Source organism: Mesocricetus auratus, unplaced genomic scaffold (genome assembly GCF_017639785.1).
Source record: "Mesocricetus auratus isolate SY011 unplaced genomic scaffold, BCM_Maur_2.0 Super-Scaffold_100013, whole genome shotgun sequence".
NCBI classification, from domain to species: Eukaryota; Metazoa; Chordata; class Mammalia; order Rodentia; family Cricetidae; genus Mesocricetus; species Mesocricetus auratus.
In genome coordinates, this window is record NW_024429196.1 from 40,760,656 (window position 1) to 40,787,115 (window position 26,460).

The 26,460-nt window shown below is 36.8% G+C and overlaps 1 protein-coding gene across 1 annotated transcript in view; it reads right to left on the bottom strand.

Moving 5' to 3' along the window:
* Positions 1-3,630: 3,630 nt before the first annotated feature.
* The window catches only part of Sugct (succinyl-CoA:glutarate-CoA transferase), a 683,098-nt gene continuing 660,268 nt past the window's right edge, over positions 3,631-26,460 (bottom strand). Inside the window, exon 14 of the mRNA XM_005071802.4 lies at positions 3,631-4,170. Coding sequence (XP_005071859.1) covers positions 4,007-4,170 — 164 coding nt within the window. The 3' untranslated portion in view covers positions 3,631-4,006. The remainder of the gene's footprint in view (positions 4,171-26,460) is intronic.

The window sequence follows — 26,460 nt, forward strand, 5'->3', positions numbered from 1 at the left end:
AGAGTGCTCTCTTTTCTATTTCTATGATAAGTAGTTAACCATCTCCCTCAAAGAGAAACCATCAGTTCTCTAGAACTTCTTCAAGCAAGAAGCTCAACATACACACAATCCATAGTACAAAGCATCTATCAAGGACAGTCAGGAATTACTTCTAAAAACACAAATCCAACACTATTAGGGTGAATGTGTTACAGTGGTCACCACATCTCTCATACCAAGAGATACTTAGAAAATCTAAATTTTCTTTAGGGTTCACAGGAGTTAAAGAGGTAGAAATAATATTTTTTTCTGAGGCAAATTTACTTTATTTCTTCTCTGTTGCATGTTTTGAGGCTGAATATATCACTATTGTGCAGCTCTATGCTGCTGGGGCCAGGGGAGGAAGTGGTGGTGGTGACAGGTTGAGGAGCCTGAATAGCATTCTTCCAATTGATGTAGTAAGGAGTCAAAGAAACCAAGAGACAGCCACAGGGTTGATTTGCAAAGAAAAACAATGTGGGGAAGGGATGTGTGGAAGTGTTTCGTATCTTGTTGAAAGAATATGAAGATCCTTTCAGCCTATGACAGACAGCAGGACCAGGGATATGGCAAGGTGTCATCCATCTTCCTGGAGGCCATTGAATTAAAGTGATTACTCATGATATAGAACTTGCCCTCTTTTAGAAACAGTAGGAAAAATTGAGGCCAAGCCCAAGGCTAGTACTGGACTGACCAGTCCAAGCCCCACCAATCATGACTGCTGACTCTAGCAGCAGAGAGGTTTCATTCTTGAGTCAATACCAGTAGATTATCTTGGGGAATAATTATGAAAATGAGTAACCAAAGATAGGGTTATGAATGGTAAAGAATATATTCTTCCCCAATTATCATCATTGAGAATCAAGGATCAGCAGCTCCAAGATACCAAAACTATGAATAGTCTTAGGAGCCCTGAAACTGCCATTCATTCTCAGATTCTTCAGGGTAATTAGGTAATTACTTAGTGAATTAGCTCTACCAATGATGGTAGCTCTAGGCCCTCTAAGAGGAAAATCAGGAAGACTCAAGTATATGTAGCTTTTAATAATCTGTTTTTGTAGGACTGATGAGTAAGCCTATGGCCTCACATATGCTAGTCTTGTGCTCTGCCATCAAACTATACCCTCTGCCTACACAGATTTTAAACTAGGAAATTTACTAAAGGTAAGAAACAAGTCAGAAATGTAACATCAAATTTAACTGATGCACAAATGGGTAAACATTTCTGTAAGAAGATTTTAAAGTAGAAGTTATGAGATCTTCACAAAGATATCCTCTCATAGAGTGATGTCTGAGAATGCTGGTCTAAGGTTGCAATATCAAACAGCCAGTATAAGACCTCCTTTGTTTCTCCAATTAGAGACTATATCTCTAATACCATTGGGTGTCTCAAACACAAGATCAGATGGGGAGTTAGTACAGCATTCATATAAGAGTCATCAATGTTCGTTTTGTTTCTACTAAAAGAACATTCAGCATACCAGGCTATTTACCAAAAGAAAATGTGTTGATTAACAAGAAAATTATGGTAGAAAATTTTTGAGAAAAAAACAAGCCCATTTGCTTGTGGACACACCTCCAATTCTGGAGTAATTAACTCACTGGTTTTCAAGGAGTTTTTGAGGCCAATCACAGACATAACCTTCCAGAAGGCAGGCCTTGACACAAATTGATCTTGAGCATATGGTATCTTAGTAGTGTGTTATTTTGGGGGTTGTGTAAGATAACCAGCTCTGATAATTAAAACAGCACATTTGTTTATAAGCATAATTTGATCTGGGGCATATTGCTAGAAATTTAAAAATTTTAGTAAGCACAGTGTTTCTTTCAGGGCTTATAATCAATGTGAATTTGAAGCACAGCCTGAACTTCTTCTTTTAAAATCAGTGGAAGAGATGTTTTAGGTTGGGTGAGTGACCAGAAATTCAAAGTTTTCCTGGATCATTCTGAGATGTGGTGGTAGGAATCTGGAGATATAGCCATGCTTCAGTGGTGGTCCTATCCTTTTTGAAGACTTCAGTCTTTATTGACCCTGAAAATTAAGAGGTACATCCTGGCCTTATGTATGACAGAATCCTCTTACATATGGGTATTCACAAACTTAGAATTATTGCTCAATAAGGAGTATTTGCATTTTGAGATTTTATGTTTCAGTGGAACAAATGATGCATCTGGCTTTCAAGATATGTGGTTTTATCAGTTCTGTCACATAACCTTTTCCTGATTTCCATGTGAATCATACGACTGTAAAGAAATTTTGTTTAAATGCCTGGCTTGGGAGCTGGAAGAATGGTTTGAAGGTTAAGAGCAATCACCGCTCTTGCAGAGGACCTAAACTCAGTTTTTAAACCACGTAGGAGCTCACAATCATTTCAACCTAGTTTCCAAGGGATTCAGTGTTATCTTCTGAACTCTGCAGGCATCAGGTATACAAATGATATGTGTACGCACATGCAGGAAATACACTTGTACACATAAAATAGTTAAATCTTTAAATGACTAGCTTAATGTGAACATCTCATATGTGTCTCTATAAATTAGGAACTGGGGCAAAGGAATGCAGAAGGCATCGAACTACTATGTCATGACAAAATTATATCTAATGGAGTAATAGTGGGCTTTCTGCAGAGTACAACAGGTTCAAGAGCAAAACTACAGTTGGGGGAGTCCCAAAAGGTAGGATGCTTTCCTCTGAAAAGATACTTTTTATTTGGTATCCCTTTTAATTTGGTACCTTATGGAACCAGTGACTCAAACCATCCCAGATGCAAAGAAAACTAGCTTTGAATCAGTTTGAAAGATAAACATCTGCAATTTAACTTTCAATTACTACCACCATATAATGGTAATGCTTTGTAGTATGTGTGCCAATGGCCATGAGTGGAGGTTATGCCAGGACACTGAACAAGTGGCACCTGATGTCCTGGTCTGCACCTGGCCTATGTAGTGTTCTCTGGCAATTCATTCTAAAATATATACACTGATCACCTTTTATCTTCAAGACAGATTTTTCTATAAGTGGAATTCGCTGCTAAATCAAAACACAAAGACATGATACTGTCTTCTACAGAGATCTTCAAATTACAAATAAATACTTCCTATCATGTCCCCATTTGGTATTCTTTATACTTTTAACATATGAGCAATCACCTCACATTTATTTAAAGTGTGCTGTATTTGGCTATGTCTCAAAATTTGGTAGTAAGACAGGGAACACTACATTCTCTCACATACTCAAATACTCATGCCCTAAATGAGTAGGTAGAAATTGATATTCCATTGCACATCACAATATCACCAGGGAAATACAACATAAAGCAAATATTTACTCCTTACGAGCAAAGTGGAGCTCAGCCTTATAACAGATATCAGCAAAGTTCGTGGTTTAAATTACAGGCTAACAAAGGGTTTGTGGGCTTGAAATTAAGTTATACTGTTTAAAAATCAATCACAGAGGCTATCATTCTGCTTATTGCTTTGACTTCCTAACAAAGATTTAAACAGGGACTTTATGTACAAGTAGAAAATGTCAAGCGTTCTGCTTTTTTTTCAGGCTTGTGTGGGGGACAGGCAAACATTTTAGGGCATTAAGGTAATTAGAATAAAGAGGGCTTTTTCAGAAAAAGTATGTCTTGTTTTATTTTCAACTGACAAATCGAAACTACAGTCTATAATATGATGTTCCCATACATGTGTGGAGGAATCAAATCAGAACAGCATTTCATTACCAAATGGTCATCAGTTCTTCTGGATGAAAACAATAGAATTAATCAAAGTCCACAAACCAACAAATTATTTTCTGGGGAAAAGTCAAAGTAGTAACTTTTTAATTTGGTACTAGAGTTTAATTCTAAAGTTAACCCAGAGATGCCAGGCAGGGAATCTGCAGTTCTCACTCTGCCATTCAGTGGGATTAAGACCAGGGAGAGGCATGCACAGAGTATAGTCTGGGCCAGCCAGGGCCAGTTCTCTGATGCAGTCCCCTCTGTCACTTGGTTTCATATTGTTCTATAACACCAGAGCTGAGTAGCTCCCCAATAGCCCTGTCATCATATCTGAGGATCTCTTTCAGGATATGTTTCGTGTGCTGTCCCAACAGGGGAGGTGGCTTTGCCTCTGACATCTTGAACTTGCTGTATCTCACAGCTGGACCTGTCAAAGAAAGGAATAAAAAAGCCTGTTAATGACTGACCCTGGGAAGTTAATTATTCAAGTAATGGAGAGTTTCCAATGTACTTCAAGGTTTTCTACATGTACTATTTATGCCCTTGATTACACACCATGGTTTTCTTGTATGTTTGGGTTTTTTTTTGCTGAGGTTTTGTTTGTTTGATTGTTTTGCTGGGGTTCACGGGGAGGTTTATGATGTTTTGGTTGTTGTGAGCTTAGCCTTTAATATCTGAGCCATCTCTCCAGGTCATATGTAGCTTTTCTTTTCCTTTCTTTCTTTTTTTTCTTTTTTTTTTTTAAGAGACAGGGTTTCTCTGTATTGTTTTGGAGGCTATCGGTCCAGCCTGGCCTCGAACTCACAGAGATCCACCTGCTTCTGCCTCCCGAGTGCTGGTATTAAAGGCGTGTGCCCCCACCCCCCAGCATATGTAGCTTTTCTTAGCCCACATTCATCTAAATGTGCAATGACTTTTCAAACTGTACATCAGCATGCAGTGGGCTACATGTCCTATTACAAACACCCTCAGGAGTAGAACAAATATCTGGGAAAACTGTGAAGTCAAGAGAATGATGAACAGAGTCAAAGCATATCTGTGAATCTAGTAATCTTGCCCAAAATAAAGGTAACCCAGAGTTCTCCAATTCATTGTCTACAGTGAAATTCTAAAATATAGTTCAATGTATGCCAAACCCTGATTCAGACTCTTGTCCATGACTTTTAGTAGTAATAGAAGCTATGTGGCCAAGCTTCTCTGTCAAGGAGACCTGTATTGGGACCTTGGAATTTATACTTTTTAATAGAACCATCTTGGGCAAATTACTTACCCTCTCAGAGCCTCCTATCCCACAATTGTAATATAATAATGTTTACCACACAGGCTTGAGGTAAGGATTTAATAGAGAAAACAGACAAAAAACACTAAGCAAGAATTCCATAACCCATAATAATATACAAAACTTGTTGGTTATTACGTTTAGAAAGCCACTACATCTCTCTTGAATCTTGCAGTTTAAGGAGATGAAGATATTTACTGACAGATATTTGACAGAACTGAGTCATTGTAAACAGAGGAATTCTAGCAATACTTTCAAAAATGACTTAAATTGGTTTTATTGTTCCCATTCTTCACAAAACTACAATAAGCTGGAAAAGGTTTGGCACAAGCCACATGGCTGATGGCATAAAGATGAAACTTTCGCCACAAAAATGGTCTCATATTAAAAGTTATGTGCTTATTTTTTGTAACATGATTCTTACCACCCCTCCATGGTCAAGCTAGGCATTTGGTAATGTTTTTCAACAAAATTTATCTGTGTTTCATTGTTATATATTGACTCTCTTTTATAACTCTTTTGATTAGGCTTCAGGGTTGCAAATTAGGAAGGAGTCCTGGCAAGAGTTTGTAAAGTAGCATATTTTTTTCCCCTGAGAACCTATTTAAAGATTCTAGCAAGAAAGCACAGCTAACTATTCATGTACTCTTGACTGAAAATTGGTCTTCATCCTTCTGAGAAGGCCGTCTCCTTTGATAGTGGTACAGGACACATATGAAATAATTAAGGAAGAAGGGACATCCGTCTAACCAGTTAAATCAGCCAAATCAGCCATGGTGGTGCATAGGATAACAGATCAAAGCCAGATCTACTTGACATTCTACATTTTAATCACATTTTTCTAATCTCTCTCTCTCTCTCTCTCTCTCTCTCTCTCTCCTCTCTCTCTCTCCCTCTCTCTCTGAATTGCTAATCCCAGCAATTCTATCACTGAGCTACACTTTTTGCTGCCCACTCTTGATTTGAGAACTTCACAAGAACAAATCAACCAAAGTATGTGTAAATGTCCATCAGCATAACAGAAACATCTTTGGGGGAATTATATTAATACTTATTTGCACGCCATCTGACAGAGACAATATCCAGACATGGCCTGACACTGCCACATTCAGTATTTTCCTGCCACATGCCCTCCTCTATAGAAAACGAATAACTTATGACTGGCACTTAAACTTTTCCTTTCTCTGAAGTGTAGCAGAGTTCATTTCCTTCTCACATTTTCCTGGATTGCACTGTATGGGAGGGTTTTGTCAGAGCTAGTTCTTGCCCAGTAAGGGAGGACAGAAACACATTACACATTGGGAGACTGAGAAGAGATGAATGATAATTATTCTGCTTTACTATGTCAAAGTCTTTGATCTTAAAATCAGTGGTAATGAGAAAGACAGACTGGGAGTAGAAACAGGACTAAATCAGAGGGTTGCATGTCTCACTGTCAAATAGCTGATCTCATTTAGTTCTGCTTGGGCAAGCTTTGTGAAAGTAGAGGCCATCCGTATTTAACTACAAACAAAATATCAGTCTGTTGTCAAAAAAACAATAAGTTCAAAAAGGATTCTCAGGAAACACTAGACTACTAGCTCCCTAGTAAAATCCTCCCTTACTTCTAGAGTCGAGGGTCCCCATAATCTTATCCTTGTTCCAACCAGCCTTAAATTTAAGTGTTTACAGACAAACTACCTTGACTCAAGAATTATTGCTCATGTTAGATTCAAAAAATACTTCATTAAGAAAAACAGCCAATGCTAGATGTCTAAACCTTCATTCTTTACTAATCAGTCAGCCAAAGATTGTCAGGAATACTAAGATCACATATAACAGAAAAGGAAAACACTGGGTCAACCAGGGATGACTTAAAAAAATCAAGAATAGAATGCTACAGAGACAAAATTTACAATATTTAATGCTTATGATTTTTGTGTTATATTCAAAATTAGAAACTTAGAAAATAAAGTAAAAGATATCCCAAGCATTTAAAAGAAAAGTATAAATAGAATTTTAAAAAACACATGAAAAAGAAATCAAGAGTTCTCAGAAAATGAACCAGGATACCCTAAAGGAGTAAAAGAATGATGGTGAGGAGTGTCTGTACCGAATGCTACTATGAATAAAAAGAATGCAAATTACCATATTTATTCAACAGAAAATCTAATATATGGGATGAAAAAAAGATTACATCTTGATAGTTTACATAAAATATTATTAGGCAGCATTAAAAATGGCAGATGCTCTTCCAGGGATTAAGAGAAGGTAAACAAGCCCAGGATAACAATGAGGCAGGAAATGAGTTGTCTCAAAAAGACATCAGAATACTTAACTGTTTCACTTGCTTCTACAGAAAACTAGAAGAAAATACTGTCCATTCAACTTTCTAAAGGCAATTCTGTTAAATCTGTAATTATATATCTGGTCTAATAATTAGTTAAACATGAAGACAGTCAGATGATAATTCAAATATGAAGATACTTTCAGTTTCAAAAACTAAATCTACCAAGTTACTTCAACATGGTTCCAGTAAAATACAGAAAAAAATGAAGCAGACAAGAAGAGGAAGAAAAAGAGCAGGAGGGAGGAAAAAGCCCTAACTAAGGGTACAGGCGACAGTCTTAGTTTGACAATTGGGATCTGAGCCAGCAAGACGGTCAGAGAACAAAGGCCTTCAAAAGGAAAGTCTATGAAGATAAGGAATGCTTTAACAATATACATGATATAGCAAAAAGGCAGGAAAAATATAGTAATGATAAATTTCCATCATACAAGAAAGAATTAGTAATTACAAACTATGGAAAAATGAAATAGAAAAGTCAAGATCTAAAAACAAAGCAGATCCAAAGTTTTGTCAAGATTTTGTCGTGTTTGGAATGTAGGCAATGAAAACCACATGTGAACTTGATGCCATGAACATCCATTTGAGTAGCTTCCATTACCTTTTACACCATTTTTCACAGCTTCTAGAAGAATACATTAAATTGTTTGGTTTTTTGCCTGTATCTCTGATGGAAGTGGGAAAAACATCATCTGTGATTGCTAGTTGGGTCTTCATTGCCTTCCATGGTTGGTATGATAAAAAAGAACTGGTGCAAACCTCCTTTCTTTGATGCCTTTGAAGGTGGACTTTGCTTCTGATTTCCTGTGTCACAGGATCTCTCTATTTATATGGCAAAAACTATAGCAGCCTACATTTTACAGATGTGAAAACTGGGTTTTTTTATAGAATACATTGGTTTTCTCAGGACCCAGTATTATAGCCAGTGACAGATCCGTTATAAGAATTCTAGTCTTAAGCAAAATCCTAGCACAGAGAAGTCGCCACAAAGCCCTACCTCTAATCAAGAAACTTTTTATGATTGAAACCTGCTGGCAAAGTGAAAATCAATTTTCTTTAATGAAGTGACACTGAGGACATCAACTACACTCTAGGGCAAGCTACACGTCTGGGAGTAAATGACCAATACAAAGTGGAGTTCATGTTTTTTGTTAATTTTTGCTTCTATTGTTTTGTTTGTTCAACTGATAGGTTTTTGGTTCTTTTAAATTTTTATTTAAACTAATGAGCAAGGCAACATTAGTTTGGGTTGCTACAGAGATGGGGAAGATCTAGGAAAAGCTGAGAAATGGAAAGTAATGCGATCAAAATACATTGTATGAAAAAATTAACAATAATAGTAAAATATCCAGTCTTTAGACTTTATGATCTATATGCTCTCATTCCAAAATTATTGAACTAATTACTGCTAGCAATTAAATATGTTTGAATAAATATTATTCACATGCTATTGAATGTATCCATTAATTTATTTTACCTACAATATTTGGTTGCTTATCTCTTTGTCAAGATTTAGTCTAGATTATTTCATTATGTATTACTTTTAAATGTGTTCTTGGCCCTGTTGTCACCAAAGGATTATGATTTGTAATAAAAAGGAATAAGCAAAATGCTATAGTCTGATAAATTCATAAGATTATTATAAACCAAGGCTACTAGAGAATAATGATAAGGGCATAGTGGGAAAGAAGTGAAAAATAAATAAACGAAACGATAAAAGACCAAATTGAAGTCACTGGGGAGGCTTTGATAGTTAAGTCTCTTCTAGGTGTTTGTGGGTCAAGATGTGAGCTCTCGGGTTTCTGCTCCTGCTGCCATGTCTTTGTTCCACCATCATGGATTCTGACCCTCAGGAATGGTAAGCCCAAATAAACTCACCCTTCTATTTATGTCTTAGTCATGTTTTTCATCACAGCAACAGAAAAGTAACTAGCACAGAAACTGTTACTAGAGAGAGGGCTGTTGCTGTGACAGAACTGACAATACTATTTTTTTGAAGTAAGGTAGTGTGGTGACCAGTCCCCCATTTTAGCAGCCATTACAGGCTAGCATGTGCTTGCATGACCTTGCCGCTCCTGTCCTGGTCCTCGTGGCAAGGAACCAATCAGAAGATAGCTGGCAAGGCTGTGCTTTATGGCTCTGGGTGTGCTTTAAGGACAGTGCACAACAGTGACATGCAGAACATAGCAATTGCCCTGGGAGAACCTATGGGCCATAACAACCAGTTGACCAATCAGTACAGGGCAGGTCACCCAAACCTGGAAGTACACCAATCCTGAGACTGTTTCATACTCCTAGACACTCCCCTTATGCTGCCCTTTAAGATCCCTGCCTCGAGGTTGCTTAGGGTCTTTCTCCAGCCATTCATCATGGTGGCAGGGTGAAGGGCCTGAGCTAATGGGAATAGCTCATTAAACATCTACAATAAAAGACTCTTTGCTTTTGCATCGAAATGGGCCTCTTGGTGATTTTCGGGTTCAGAATTTGGTCACAAGAGTAGATGGCTGTTACTTTGGACTAGAGACACAATTGAAGGGTATAATTGGAACTTAATGGATCATCCTAGCAGGTGTTTGAAAGACAATAGTGCTAAGAGCTATGTGGACTGTGGAGGAGGTTTTTAGAGAGGAACATTATTATCAGGAAAAAATAAATCTGTCTGCTTTCAGCCCAAGTCCTAGGAATTTGCCTGAGGCTAAATTTAAAAGTATTCTGCAAGGAGAGCCAATACTGATTTGGTTGTTGATCTACATTGGAATAAAGGGAAGGGTACCCTCAGGGCATGTCCTCACTCAGCTGTCTTCCAACTTGTGAAAGAGGGTATGAGGCATTTTCTGTTCCTGGAAAGCAACTACAATCATAAGTTGGCAGTAATGTGATTCAATTTTCCATCACAGGAGTCTCTGCATGAAAGCCCTGAGAGGGCAAGAGGCACTGAGAGGTCATTGCATGAAGCTGCATAAATGAAGTCTGGGTTGCATTGGAGACCCCAAGATGTTGGAGATGTCAGAGCTGTGAGATACATGTTAGGGAGATCTGCATTCAGAGAGAGGAACTAGCCCAATAGGGTGGTATATGTTGTAGGCAGCAAAGCCAGAGAAATGTAAGTCCTTTGATACCAGACAAGAGGGTATGGAACTTGATGTTTGTCCTGCTGGGTTTCAGGCATATTTTGGTCAAGTATTTTTTCACTAGACCCTCATTCATCCCTTTTTGTGTGATAATATATATTTTGTGCCATTATGCATTTAAAAAATATGTAATTTGCTTTTAGACATTGCCAGGAGTCTCAAAAGAGATATTAATTTTGGGACTTTTAAGAAGTGTTGTGGTTGTAAAATACTGTGAGAACTTTTGAAGTTTGATTGCATTTTGCATTATTACATAGCTACAGGTCTATAGAGGTCAGGGGGCAGAATGTGGTAGTTTGAATGAGATATCCTTCATAATCTCAGACGTTTGAGTATTTGGATCTCAGTTAATGGAATTGCTTGGGTAGGTTAAGGAGGTGTGGCTTTACTGGAGGAAATGTGTCACTGGGCCAGATTTTGGGGATTTAAAGACCTGTGCCAAATACAGTTTACTGACCTTGCTGGGTATTTGTAGGTAAAGGTGTGAGCCCTCAGCTTCCTGCTTCTACTGACATGCTTTCATTCCATCACCATGGACTCTAACTCTCTGAAACAATAAGCTCAAATAAACTTTCTTTTCTATAGTTAGCCTTGGTCATGGCATTTTATCATAGCAATAAAAAACCGGAAATAATATACACAGTAAGGGGGAAAGAATGGAAAAGAAATCCTCTGCATTTAAAAAGAACAACTGGTATAGCTACTATCCAGAAGGGGAGACTAAATGAATGGATGGGTAAGCTGAAAAAAAAAAGAGGTAATGGATTCTTTTGGATATACTAAGTTTGGGTGCGTATGAGACAATCAATTGTATTTATTCAACATCTCTGATGCTGAGGCTTCCACAACTGGTCATAATGAAAAGAACAACTGATTTCAGGATGGTGCCTAGCCTCAATTGATACATCTACAACACAGCACCTATTTAAGGCTCATGGAACATAATAGAAGGAGGGCAAAGTTTGTAAGAGGCTAAGGAGTAGGGCCTCTAGTGCAAGATTGAATCGCCTAAAAATATAGAGAAGCTACATCCGTGAAACCTCAGAAATATGTCTGCTTAAAAAGATCTGAACAATGACAAAAACAATAGACATGATAATGTGGAAGGGGGAAATCTCCTGGTCCCTGCACATAGAGAAAGAGCTACAAGTAATTAATGACTGCTGAAAGAAGGGGAATTAGTCTTCCTCAGGGATGAACCCCCCTAACTTGTTATCCAATACCAGTGAAAACATAAACATCCAAGAAACACTAAGGGAATTCATGAGGTTGTACATGTATAAACATGATTAAAGGAAAAGAAGCTATGATCACATTTAATTTCTTAAATTCCAAAAATATCCCTCCCAAACCCAAGTTGTATATGTAGCTTTTATTTACTGTCAAAGTTTTTTAGATTTTTTAAAAATTGGTATATAAAGTAAGCTTTTCTTATGACATTTTAATGCATACTATGTTTCGGTTAATCTTCTCTACTCCCATTATCTCCCACCCCCCCCAATATACTATCCTAGTCCCAATATTCCCCTTTCCAAGCTTATATAGCATGTGCACTTGTACCGTCTGACCGTCCTCCATTAAAGACTATTTTTCACCTCTCTGGGGCCTCAATATAGTTTTATGACATATCCACATGACCACACAAATGCATATACATGTACACACACACACATACACACACGGAAGCTTGAATCTGCAAATGAGAGAGAACAAAGACATATTTGTCCTTCTGAGGCTATATTACTTATTTCACTTAACATACTATTTTTAGCTCCATCCATGTCCAGAAATTTTCATATTTCTTATTAACAGATTAAAATTCCACTGTATATATGTACCATGGTTTTATTATCCATTCCTCTATTGGTAGACATCTAACTCCCAGCCAATATCTATTGCATCAAATATGCTTTGTGTTCATAAGAAGCAAATTAAATGACTAAAAAGTGGTCTGTCTAGAGTTTAATGTTTAAAAAGAAGTTCAAATATTTGTAAAAAAAAAGCTTCTGTTCTCTATCACTAATTTATTTTTAAGTTCATGTTTATAGGTGTTTTGCCTGCATGTAGGTCTGTGTGCCATGTGCCTAAGAAGGCAATGGATTCTCTGGAACTGCATTTGCAGATGACTGTTAGTAGCCCTGTGGGTGCTGGGAACCTGAACCAGGTCCTCTGAAAAAGTAACAAGTGCTCTTAATGGCTAGCCATCTCTCCAGTCCCTGGCCTTGGTCTTCAGCACATCAATCTCTATTGACTTCATGGTAGAACTTAGGGCAGTTTTTCTTTTCAAAAATGGTTGACATTTTCCCCCACAGGAAAATACAAACAAAGCAACTCACAGCTCTCCTCCCCTTAGAGCCAAATTAAATGATGTATTTTCCCTCTGTACTAATAAAGGCAATCACAATGAAGCACATAGTAGAAATCCATGCTATACTTTCCTCCTTTTAAAGTAGAAGGTGCTTCGGAAACAGGCCAAATTTTTTTAAATTTCTTTAACAAACATTAGTCACATATCAGGTACATTGCATGTGCTTTATGTTTTTGCTCATTTGGTCCTTAGGACAAAACCAAAATTCAATCTCACTTTGCCAATGAACTGATTTCAGGGTTCCTAAATCAGAATTTGGCTAGGATAACTTCAGGCTTCATCATTCCATCCATCTATCTTCTTCCTTTTCCTAGATCAAAGTCCTTCTAGATCTCTTATAATGCCTGCATTCATTAATATCTCTCTTCAAATCAATTTGTTACGTGAAAATGCTCCACATGTAGAAAGTCATATAATCACAACACCACAAGTCTCTAACAGTTTTTCCTATTTCAGTGAGGCAATGCTCTCCAATGACCTTCTTTCTGCTCACCCCAAAAGAAATGAAGTTTTCCCTGGGATCTCTGGAAATCTGTCTGGTTCAAGGAACATGGAAGGCCAGTGCCTGGCACACTAGAGAATTCCTCAGACTAGCCATATGGAGTTTTCCATCTGTGGTTTGAGGTCTTTCAGTAACAAAACCCTGGTTGTTTTGTCTCACCTCCCTTTAGAAAATATACATAATTCTAGGCTGAAAGGAGATCTACCCAATCTACGTGAGCATCCCAAGCTACCATTTATCCAAGTTCAAGCCACTTATCTGTAAGCCAGATCAATTTAATAATACAAACAGTTGCAGGAAACAGAGGTAGCCAAAAACATGTGGGAAACCATAATGAATATTCAAGTACCGGGAACATAATACCACATCATCCTGAGGGAAGGGACTTGAACAGTCCTCTTTTCCAGAACTCCATGCACCTCCTGTCTTAATGATGTATTTCCAAAGCAGTGAAACAGTCTCTTGCTCAGCCTCACACTAAATGGCAGCTGATCAGGGCTAAGGGTTAAATTTAACACAGAAGGCAAGTGTGGTCAGTGGCAGTAAGGATAACTAGAATTAAAACCAAATATGTTGGTTTTGCTTACTATATTTTTTCTTTTTAAATTCTTATATCATATTAACTTTTCATGAACACTTAAAAGCAAACATCTGTCACATAATGTATGAAACATTATCTCAAAATGTTTTTATTTTGACTTCTTTGACCCATTGCTAAGATCCATGCTGTGGATAGTAAGCATTTAATCTTCAGGGCTTACTAGAGTAGTAAGAAGCCAAACTTCATTTTGCTAAAAATAATGATAACTTAGTATCAAAAGATTTCACAACTTCCCCTTCAGAGCTTGAATTCATCACTATAACAATAACAATATTTTTATATGGCGCCTCCCAACCATAGCAGCCAACTTGCCAAATGGGACCATACAGTTAGAACACATTAAACCCATTAGATTCGAGATAAAAACAGATAAGACCATTTAAATAGCATGTAATCACGGAAGAAGGCTGTAACAGAATAAATATGGCTTGGGACATCTTTAACCAAAGAACTTAAACTATGGCACTGCTTATGGGGTCAGACATTCCAGAATCTCAAGGCAACATGTGGTATGTGCCACCAATTGAGCTGGGTCATCTGTGTCTCACATGGAGTTCAGAGGCACTTTATGTAACCTCTATTCTAATGAATTTTGACTCAAAATTTTTAGCAGGTTTTAATTTTTAGTTATGTATACTTCTGGCTGTCTTGTGGAGGAATATGTATGAGTTCAAGTGCCTGCAGAAATCAAAGCAATAGGTCTTCCTGAAGCTTAGCCACCTTGTGTGGGTATTAGGAACTGAACTCAGGTCCTCTGGAAGGGCAGTCAGTGTTCTTAATCACTGAGCTACTCTTCAGCACTTGACTCATTCTTTATTAGAGTCTTTTATTTGTTAGACTCATGTAAAAGAGTCTTATTTTAAGCTATCCCAGTGGCTCTATATTAGTAATCAATGCTGTTGAAAAAAACTCCAGCCTTTACCTTTCAGAAATATTACATGTTTTGACCCTGGTTTAGTTGGGCCAAGCCACACAAGTTCTAATAAAGTGTGAGTGGTGGATGATATTAGACTACACCCTCCAGGGCAGAACATTCACTTGCTTATTGCAAGTGGAGGGCTCTCCTTTCTTGGCTAGCAAAGTAAGAGACAGCAACTACTTCAGTGATCTGAGATTCTGTGAACTCGTACTGGACATCACATACAACATGAGCAAGAACTACATCATGTTTAAAAACACTATATGCTCCATCCTGATTGTGATCTGTGCCTCAATTTAGTATAGAGACCTATTTGCTGCAATCAGACAAGACTTTCACTGAGCAACCTTTTAAAAAATAATTCAGTCCAGACATCCAAAAAACTTTGAGGCTTCATGATAATAGTTACTATTTATCGAATACTTACACATGTTAGGCATTTGGCAGAATGCTTTCCATATATTACTGTGTCAGATGAGCTAAATGACTTTAAAAGGTATGATTATAATGAAATCATTTCATCAAAGGGGAAAGTAATATTAAGTAATGTTATCAAAATTGCGCAGCTTATCAGCAAAAGAATTTCATTAGAACTTATGCTGGCTAAATACAAAGTGTATGCTTATTAGTACAAGGATGTACTTCCCCTCTGCATAATGTAGAAGAAAATCTGTTCTCATATCAGTGGATGAATAAATACCGCTCTTCAGCAGATGGTGTTAAAAAGCAGTGCTGTTTTATAAATACTTATATATTTTGTGATTGCTAATCTATTAAGGCATTTATCTTTCATTTGAAAAAAGGAATAAGGAAACTTGTATTTTGATTTCTCTATCTTATTTGAATCCACTGAAATGTCATAGTAGATTATCCATTTCTGATTGGAAAAATACATGACCCGTAAGGAAATGCTATTCATATTATTAGTGGACGGGCTGTGTCACCTCCAAGTACATGGCCCAGATATTCTACTGAGGTTTCTGAAAAACGCCCTGCTGGAAAGAGGTCTGTCCTGAAAGCCTCTTCCCAACACTCATGTTTGTTTCTAATCATTTCTCACACTTCTGAAAATGTTAAGAAGGGTGAGGAAACACCTTGCTGACAACATGTTCTTTGCCAAAACAATCAGTTCTTTCCTTTCTTTGCCTTCTAAAATTCAAGTGTTCAATACAAGCTCTTGGGTGCATTCCCAAGAGTTTGTTTGGTTAGACTTCACCATGGAAAACAAAATTGGTTCAGCTGAAGTCTGTAGCCAGAACATTTTAAGCTTCATAGACCTTCAAAGTAGTGACCTTCTCCTCACCTCCTCTGCCTCTGTGCTCCATTAAGGAAAATACCGGAAGATGTTTGCAGTCATAGAAACCAGATTGCATTTCGATTCCGTTTGAGAAGAGAAACCTAGTGGAGTTGGAGCAGGTGGCTATTTGTGGCTCTTACCTCAAATGAGCTTTGGAAAGTTCTTCTGTAAATCTTTGAAAGTCTTTTCAACTTAATAAATTTCTGGACCTCTTGGTTCCTTATTAAAGGAATGAGCTTTATTTCTGCTTCCTTTTTCTGTTCTTTCCCAAGAATCTCTACAATCATACAAATCATAATTATATTCAAAGAAGATTGAATACAATTAGGTCCTTAACTCTGCTGTTGAGAAAACAAGGATGTGTTCACTACGTGCCAGAAAAGCTGACCTTCCCATATCTGTCCTCTGCCTGGACAGAGCAGCCGGGAAGGTCTGAAGAGGTCCTTGCTCTCCAGACTGCCATCTCAGCTGCTACAAACCCATCCTCTCTGTAACATGATGGGTGTGTCTTTGAAATATGGCAGCTCCTAGTACACCCATCCTTGAAATAGCATGCCTCCATGTGTGATATTTCCTGCCACTTCCTCTGTCCTTAGCATCCCCCCTCAATCATTCAGTCTGCTAAAGAACACTAGCTGTCCTCTGTATCTTGTCCACAGGCCAGCCTGGGATGCTTCTTATCTGGGCAATTCCCAAGTCTATACTGTCTTCAAAGATACATTCGGGATGAATTCTGTAGCTTTCTTTTCCCCACAACCCAAAGGAACATCTCTTCTTTGACTCCCAATAATCTTTCATCTACTTTATTTTCATGCATAATTCTTCCCCCATTTTATCATCTCTTCCCATTTTCCTGAGACCAGAATTGATCCTTATTTTGATATCCCCAAGAGTATTTATTATATAGTGCCATTTCAAAATATAGCTGCCAAAAGAGTATAAACAAAACAAAAATACCAAAAATCTCCCATGTTCCCAGATTCAGAAACAAAGCCACACAGAATGTAAAAAAGAAAAATAATTAGAGAGAAATCAAAGCTTGCAGACTGCTGTATTTTGTGCACACTTATAAATCAAGCCATCTTGACGCCTCTTTTTTTTAAATATGTCATTCTCAATCCATCAGCTAATTCTGTTGATTACCTTCAAAATACAGAATCCAATCAAATTTTAAAACCAAGCTGGTGTAGCTACCACTAGGATTGGATCTGTGTAAGGACTTCATGCCATGTGTATTCTCAACATGGAAGGTGGAATCATCCTTTAAATAATTAATTGTTCCCAGTAATCTTATTCTTTTACTCAAAGTCCTGTGAAGTCGTTCTTATTTTATTCTTCAACAATGAGCTACAGACTCTGCCTTCTTCCATACAGTTTCCCTTGATCTCTCTCTCTTCTGAACCCTCCTCACTTTTTGAAACCACATACACCTCTGGGCTCTTACAACACACTTCTTCTAAATGTCTCTGCCCACTCTTCTCTGCATGGAATGCTAACACTGTCCTTCCTGGAATAGCCTTTAATCATTCACTACTGTCTGTCAGATCTTCTGAGCAGATCTGTCATAACCACAGCACGTCTGTCCTTGTTTCATTTCAGTTGCTCTAACAAATTCTCTTCAAACAGAAACTTGAGGGAGACGGGGTTTACTGTAGCTCACAACTTCTGATTGCAGTTCATCAAAGTAGAGAAGTCACAGTGTCAGGGTCTTCAAAGAGCTAGTCACATTACAGTCACAGTCATGAGCAGAGAAAAATAAATGCATCCACACTTGCTTGCTTCCTTGTTTCCACTTGTTTCCTGCTATTTCACAGTTCAGAACCCCAGAATGGTGCCACAACAGTAGCCTGGGTCCTGTCACATAAAAGAGACTAAACTCAATGCTCCAGTGACATTCCCACAGGGAAACTACCACTTTGCTCCACCATGCCTTAGCCTTCTTTTGGGTTGTGGTTCTTTCTTCTACTGTACTTTTAACAAATCTACCATTTTTATCTTCTTCCTTTGGCTAGACTGTACATGTCATGATGTTGGGGAACGTTGGCCTGCTTTCCTCAAAAAATATTTTCTAAAAGAAAGAATGAGTGATTTAACTTAAGTGTGAATTACATTTCTCTGGAGTCTAAAACAGTGAATCTCAATATGTTGATAATTTTAGACTTCAGGATTCTAGCAAAATAGTCCCACTAAATAGATTCAAACGCAAGATAAATCATTTTATGACTATGAATCCAAATAGTACCATGTAAACAATGTGTTTTTTTCTCATTTCATTTGATGAATACAACTACACAACTTGTGTTTCTGCCACCCTTCGGTGGAGACACATTTCAATTTTCAAAAGACCAAGTACTATAATAGATTTATGGAATTTTTCAATGCAGAATTCATTGTATAGATTCCATAAGGAAAAGACCCTATTTTCTTTACACTTTTTGCCCAGAATCTTGACATATTAGAATATTCAGTGTTTGCCAAATGGATGAACAAAAAGAAAGAACTCTTTATTTTCTGAAATAAATAAGACAGTAAAATGTGATATTTCTATTCACACGGAAAAAGTTTTTGGATATGAATATTGAAATATCTGAAATTTTACATTGATATGTAGGGCTCTTAAATCCTTCCAAAGTATCACAGGGAAACACTGTGAGACCTCTACTATAAGAGAGGCTACTCTTTTTTTTTAACCTTGTCTTTATTGATCTTTAAACTCCCCCCCACTCCCCTTCTCTCTTCTCCTCTCCCCTTCTACCCTCCTACATGACCCCATGCTCCCAATTTATTCAGGAGATCTTGTCTTTTGTCCAATTCCTAGGCAGATCCATGTGAGTCTCTTTTAGGGTCCTCTTTGTTATGTAGGTTCTCTGGGGTTTTGGAGTGTATGCTGGTTATCCTTTGCCTAACGTCTAATTCCACTTTGAGTGAGAACCTGTTATACTTGTCTTTCTGGGTCTGAGTTACCTCATTCAGGATTGTTTTTTCTAGTTCTTTCCATTTGCTTGCAAATTTCAAGATGTCATTGTTTTTTACAGCTGAGCAGTCATTGTGTAAATGTACCATGATGGGGGAAGTCCTTCTGTGTATATGTCAATAAAGCACTGTTGGCCAATAATGAAACAAGATAGGTGGGACTAGGAGTCGAGGAGGATTCTGGGAAATGAGGCACAGTCAATCTTTGATGTAGGACGCTGGAGAAGTAAGAAGCTCGATTCCCTTTCTCCGGTAAGAGAAGACCACATGGAAATATTCAGATTAGCAGTTCTGGGTTAACATTTAAGTCAGAGCTAGCCAATAAGAAATCAAGCAAATGGCCAACAGCTTATAATTAATATAGCATCCTGTGTGTTATTTGGGGGTTAAAGTGGCAACAGGACCCAGGCAGCTGGCAGGAAGACTACATGTTACAGTACCAGATATTCTTTATGCATTCTTCAGGTGAGGAGCATCTAGATTGTTTCAGGGTTCTAACTATTACAAATAATGCTATGAACATAACTGTGCAAATGCCCTTGTGGTGAGAGTATGCATCCTTTGGGTATATGTCCAAAACTGGTAATGTTTGGCCTTGAGGTAGAGTGATTCTCAATATTCTGAGACACCACCACATTGATTTCCAAAGTGGCTATACAAGTTTGTACTCCCAGCAGCAATATAGGAGTGTTCCCCTTACTCCACATCCTCTCCAGCATCAGTGTTTTGAATCTTGGCCATTCTGACAGGTGTAAGATGGTATCTCTGAAGTTTTTTGTTAGTTTTTGTTTGGTTTGTTTTTTTCCCTGATGTCTAAGGATGCTGAGCATTTCCTTAAGTGCCTTTCAGCCATTTGAGATTCCTCTGTTGATAGTTCTCTGTTTAGATTTGTATCCCATTTTTTAATTGGATTCGTTGGTCTTTTGTGGTCTGGTTTCTTGAATTCTTTGTATATTTTGGAGATCAGTATGCTGTCACATGTGGAGTTGGTAAAGATCTTTTCCTGCTCTGTAGTCTGTCATTGTGTCTTGTTGACCATGTCCTTCAATTTACAGAAAGTTCTCAGTTTCAGTAGGTTCCATTTATTAATTGTTCTCAGTGTCTGTGCTACAGGTATTACATTTAGGAAGTATTCTTCTGTGCCAATGCATTCAAGACTATTTCCCACTTTTTCTTCTCTGAGGTTCAGTGTGGTTGGCTTTATGTTGAGGTCTTTGACACATTTGGATTTGGGGCTACACTTTTGACAGTACTCGAAATCACAGTGTGGATCTTATATGTTTTAGGCATGTTACTATTTAACTACATCACAAGTCAGAAGCTTGCTTTTTTGAATGTTCATTATTTCTCCTTAGGACATAAATTATTTTTAATTAAATTGAATGCATTTATTTTGTTTTGTGTGCATGTGTATGTGTATGTAAATGTAGCTAAGTGTATGTCAGGGTTTAAATGTGTATATGAAAGTCAATTGTGGGAGTTCTCCAATTCTATCATATGTCCTAAGGTTTTGTGGCATGTACCTTTACCCACAGAACCATCTAACCAACCCACTTTGAATTTGTTTTTAGTGACTATTCTCTTTTATATTTAGAAAACAATAATCATTTTTTATATGAGAAAACAATTTTTACAATAACACATTATTTTTTCAAAGTTTCCTTTTGCCAGTGACTGTTGCAAATCTCATAAAATAATGATAATAATACATATCTATTATGTATAATGTTTTATATTTTCTTTTTTACAATTCCTTAATTAACTACTTTGATAACTGTCTTTCATAATAATTCTATTGTTATTTTTTCCTACTGTCTTTAAAATTATTTAAGTCATTTAACACAGGTGAAAAGGGCCTAATTAGCATTGGAAATAAGAAATGTTAACTTTGTTTTCATAATTTCACTATAAATATGAACATGGTCATTTTTAAAGTACTAACTAGATGTCCAACTACTTGGCTTCCTCCCCAATGGGACTCTGAACATTTTCTAGGAATATAAAATCAGGTTCTTCTTCAACCCATTGCTGAGTTGGCTGTCTTTAACTCAGAATAGCTCAGTGGGAAGGCATCCTTTGCACACTGAACTTTGCCTGACTGAGCAACAAGATAGCTTAAATAAACGAAAGACATGAAGGGAAATGAAAATAAGCCAAAGGTTTTTTGTTAAATTAAAAGAAAATTTACTTTGCCAATATACAAAAATGTATTATAAGCAGTAAGCCAATTATTTATTTAGTGCACACACTAAAGACATTGAATCCCCTTCTCTTAAAGTCTGTCCATACACATGACCCTTCCTCCTGATCCATGGCTGATGATTTACAGAGTCAGTCTTGTGTGGATCTTTTACAACTACTATGAGGTCACGGTTGCAATGATTTGAAGCTCCTCTTCCTGTCTTTGAGCACTTCCATTTTTTTTCCACTTCCTTTTCTATACTGTTCCTTGAGATTTAGGCAGAGGTCTAATTGTCTTGGGGCTAAACATTTAAGTATCATTTCTTCTCAGAATTTAGAACAAGCATTATTCCCAACAAAGAGAGCCATATCCAATTAGAGGCAGGGAATCTTCTGTCTATGGATACAGACATTTTGAAGGCAGTTCTTATCAGAAATCATGGACAGCAAAAGCAGCATACTTTAAAAGTACAAAAACAGGGTCAGCATGATGACCCAGGAGAAAAAGTCATTGCCATTGAAGCCTAACAACACTTAATCCACATGGTTGAAGAGGAAACTTATTCTTGTAGGTTGTCCTCTGAACTCTAAAACAGAGGTTGCATTAACAAAAAAAAAATACGCTTCCCAGAAAAAATGTGTTTTGAATTTAACAAGTAAAATAAAGATAAAAGCTAAAAATGTTATGTCATGTAACACTAATAGATACAAATCAAAATGATCATAAGGGAGATTTTTAAGACTGATTGATCTGATGATAACATAATACTACTAAATGTGTACACATCCTGAAATAGAGCAACAGAACTTCAGATTTAAACAAGCAAAAGCAGATAGCACCATGAGAATAAATGGACGATTACAAAATTCTTCAACATGCATTGTCACAAATGATAGAATTACTAGTCAGAAACCATCATGGTATAGAAGAAATGAATTGTACAATCAATCAGAAAGAGCAGAAGAGACTGTTGAAAGTTTTCATATAAACTTTACCAAGAATGACCATATATTGGATCACAAAACAAATCTCTATAAACTTAAGTGAATTGAAATGTGCACTAGAGTTTGGCTCCATTGTTGCCTGAGTACACCTTGAGTATCACTTTCACACCTTGTCCTTTTCCACACAGAAAACATCTGATATGACTTTATTTGACTTGTTTTGGTCCCAGTAAAAATTGAGGACACACAGACTCTAGTACTAATGTGCACAGAATACTGCATACCAGCCCTTATTCCCTAACAACCATTGAAACTTTTACCAGTTTCTGAGATAAGCTCCTATATTAGGAGTGCCTCAAACAAGAGAGGTTTTCTAATGATTCTATGGACTTAAATGCCAAAATATTCATAAAGTTAGACTCTTAAAGATCTCTCTTTGATTTATAGATGACTATCTTCTCAGTGTGACTTCTCTTGTCTTCCCCCATATCTCTCTGTCAAAATATCTTCTTTTCAGGGATCTAGTTATTTCATATTAGACCTCACCATAATTACCTCACTTAATTTAATTACATATTTAAAGGCCCCATATTTAAATACAACTATATTAATAGTGTAGAAGCAATATCAACAAATGAATTTTAAGGACTACAAGCCAAAACCCCAGGATGAACCCTTCTCTTTGATCATGTAATTTTGTAATATAATTTGGAGTCACTATGTCCATCTTGGAAGTTCCAATGTATGAATAATAAACATATAAAAAGTATATTCCATGATTAAATGGAATTGGTCCTAGTAATGTGAAACTTATTGAGAATACCAAAATCAACCACTATAATCTACCATATCAATAGGCCAAGGAGAAAAGTGTCATGATCACTTAAATGTATTAAAAATATTTTAGCAGCTAGTATAAAAAAGTAGGAATAGAGAGCACTTCCTCAATGTTATTTTAAAAAAGTTTAGAAAACAAACAAATTAGTAAAATCTACCAAGTACCATCTATTCATCATAAAAGAACATACTTCCTCTAGGATTAAGAACAAGGCAGAGATACTCTCCTTTTCCATTCTTTCCAAATTCTAATAAAAGTTTATGCAATAAAATAAGAAAAATAAATAAGAGGAATGACAATGGAGAGGAAGTTGTGAGGAGCCATACCCATTTGTAGATGATATAATCATTTGTAGAAAGCTCTAATCAACAAAATCACATAGACAAACTCTCCTAATTGAGATAGGTGGGCAAGGACTGTGGATTTAAAAGAAACATAAAAGGTGATAAAATTTCTTTGTACTAACAAGAAAAATATGAGAACTAAAATGAAAAACGCATTATTATTCCCATTTGTTCTATAAAAGTAAAATGGGTATCAGTTAAATATTTAATATGATGATTATGCTAAAAATTGCAAAATGCTGATGAAAGAAATAAAACTCAATAAAATTTCAAAGATCCATTTATTAAGGAGGCCATTTTTCTCAAGTTGGCATATATACAATACACACTTCCTTTCGAAATCTTAAAATAATACAATTATAAATGGGAATTAGTGGTGATTGAATGTAATCATAGTACTAAGAACTGAGGAAGACCAGTGCATCTAAAAGGACAGCACAAGGAATTCCTACATTGAATTAATCTTTACACTAATCACCATAGTTACAAATTCAATGAAATTCCACAGAATTAAACACACAAATTCAAGTCAAATAACAATTGAAGAAATATGTTTAAGATGAGTCTGTTAATTACATTTCAATGATGTCAGATTTCAGTATGAGGTAAAACAATTAATTCTTATTCTTTCTTATAATTCTATGTAATCCACAATTATCTCAAAATAAAACACTTTAAAAGCCATAAAAAGAAAATAAAACTCCAAGTACTATCTTATGCTTGATTAATGCTATCCACTTTATATGGCAAATCATTTTGTTACTCTATTGTTTACTCCACTTGTTACTATGACAAAATAGCTGACAAAAATAGCTAAGGGAAGAGGAAATGAATTTTGGATCACAGTTTGAAATCCATTAAGGCAGATACTGAATACCACAGGACCATGTCCAGCATCTGGGACTCATGATGACATCATCTCCACCCTAACAGGTTGGATGTCCCTGTCAATTCAGTTTGGGTCATTGTCTTGGACACAGTATTCCTCTCTCTTGGATTAATTGCATATTATATCTGTAGCTTTAATTGGATGATGTTCCACAGTTCTGGAACAATTTCCTGATGTCTCCTTTTCAACTTAGGCTTCACCTTCTCAACTTTATACAATGACCTCATAGAGGGTCCTTGCAGTGAACTAATCCTATCACATAATGGTTCTTCTCAGTTGCTGTGTAGAACCTTGTCCATGATCTCGTAACTGTTCAATTGTGCATAGCTGCGAAACAACATGAACAATCTGCCAAAATTCTGACACTTTGAGAAATCATCTATCTCTCTTCTACCACAGCAGGAGTGGGTTCTGTATGGCTTAATGGCTGAATCTGGGAACAAACTTCCCTAGGAGAATATTTTCAAGCATGATCACTTTGATGGTATTCAAGGTTCAGGATTTATCCTCCTAAATTAATTTCCAGCATTGTGAGCTGGAGCACCAGATGGAGAAATTGCATATTGGTGCAATGCAGCGTCTGAAGTTTTACTTTATTGACACTAATCTCTAGGAATTGCAGCTTCTATCTCTATGCCTACCTTATAGACAACTTTAAATTTGCATGCTCTTTTTCTCAGAGCTCTTTTTCAGTTTTGAGCTCTTTCTGACTAGATATTTGAACAAGAATATAAGCAGTAATCACACCCCATTCTGAATGTTACAGTGCTTTGAAAATTCCTCCACTAAACAGTTTACTTCATTAAATTTCAAGTCATCCCTTACACAAAGTTTTAGAATGTGACAAGAACACAGCCAGGACCTTTGCCAGAATATATTATTAATGTCAAAGGACCCAGTTTTCAAGTTCTAATAAGAATTTCATGAGCTGGGTCTCCACTGTATATTTCTCTCTGCATTCTGGTCTCTAACTCTAACACTTGTGCCAAAATTAAGAACTGTGTACTATGTTCTCATAACACATATAATTTATATTCTTCCCTGAGCTAGATATTATATCTCTGTTTTTATAGAAGAAAATCCCAAGGTGTCATTAGTAAACACACCAAAATCCTCTAATCTGGCTAATATGGACCACTGTACCATCTCATTGAAGTATTTACATACTAATTGTAACATGGTCTCTATGAAATGTCCCAGCAACATACTGTTGAGCACTTCTGATGATAAAGCCATCAACCCTGTTGATTTTGTATTAGATGCAAAATTGTAGCCTCCTATTATCTTTCTCCATGCAACTGACAATATGCTAGCAAAGAAGGCCAACTGGGTGTCTTCTAAAATCACTTACCTAAACCAACAACAGTTTAAAACCAGCACAGTATGCATCCAACTATCCATATATCAGTCCAACTTTCTAGAGTGAATTCTTCATTTCTTGGTTTTAGCCATAGAGACATAACTAAGAATATTAATTTTATTGAACTTCCTAAATTATACTTATCTTTCCCAGAAAGTTAAAAAGCAGTCAATGATATTTTTTTTCCTTAAAAAGACTTTCACTCTACAAAAGAAAATTCATCCACACAGGAGAAGACCCTAGGCAATAAATATCTTAGCACCCCTCACAGTGTAGTTTTAGTATCTCACAGTGAAACAACACTGAGAAAAAAACTGCAGTGGTTCTATTGACTGATAGACAAGAGTAAAAGGTGGAGTCTTTCCTAACTGAATTATGAGTGTTGTTTGCCACAGTCCTTCACCTAATGGAAAGCCCTTTACAGTATCAGGGTAAGGAGAGAACTCAGTACTCCAGATGCTGCCTCCACTACTGTACTGGTGGGATGCTTCAGACCTGGACCCAGATGTCATATGGACTCTTTCAGCCCAGGAACAAAGAAAAGTTTGCAGCACCTGACCTCAGATAGGTGACTATTCATTAATGAGGAGCATGAACAACATCCGGGAAAGAAAATGTTCTAGAAAAATATTCAAAAATTTTTCTTAATGTTTGTCCCAACTGGAAAATGTTTTGAAAATATGATTTCAGTTTTAAAAATACAATGCAGTCTAGGAGTATCAAACAGGGGGTCTGATTCTGCAGGACACAGCCAATAAGAAGCC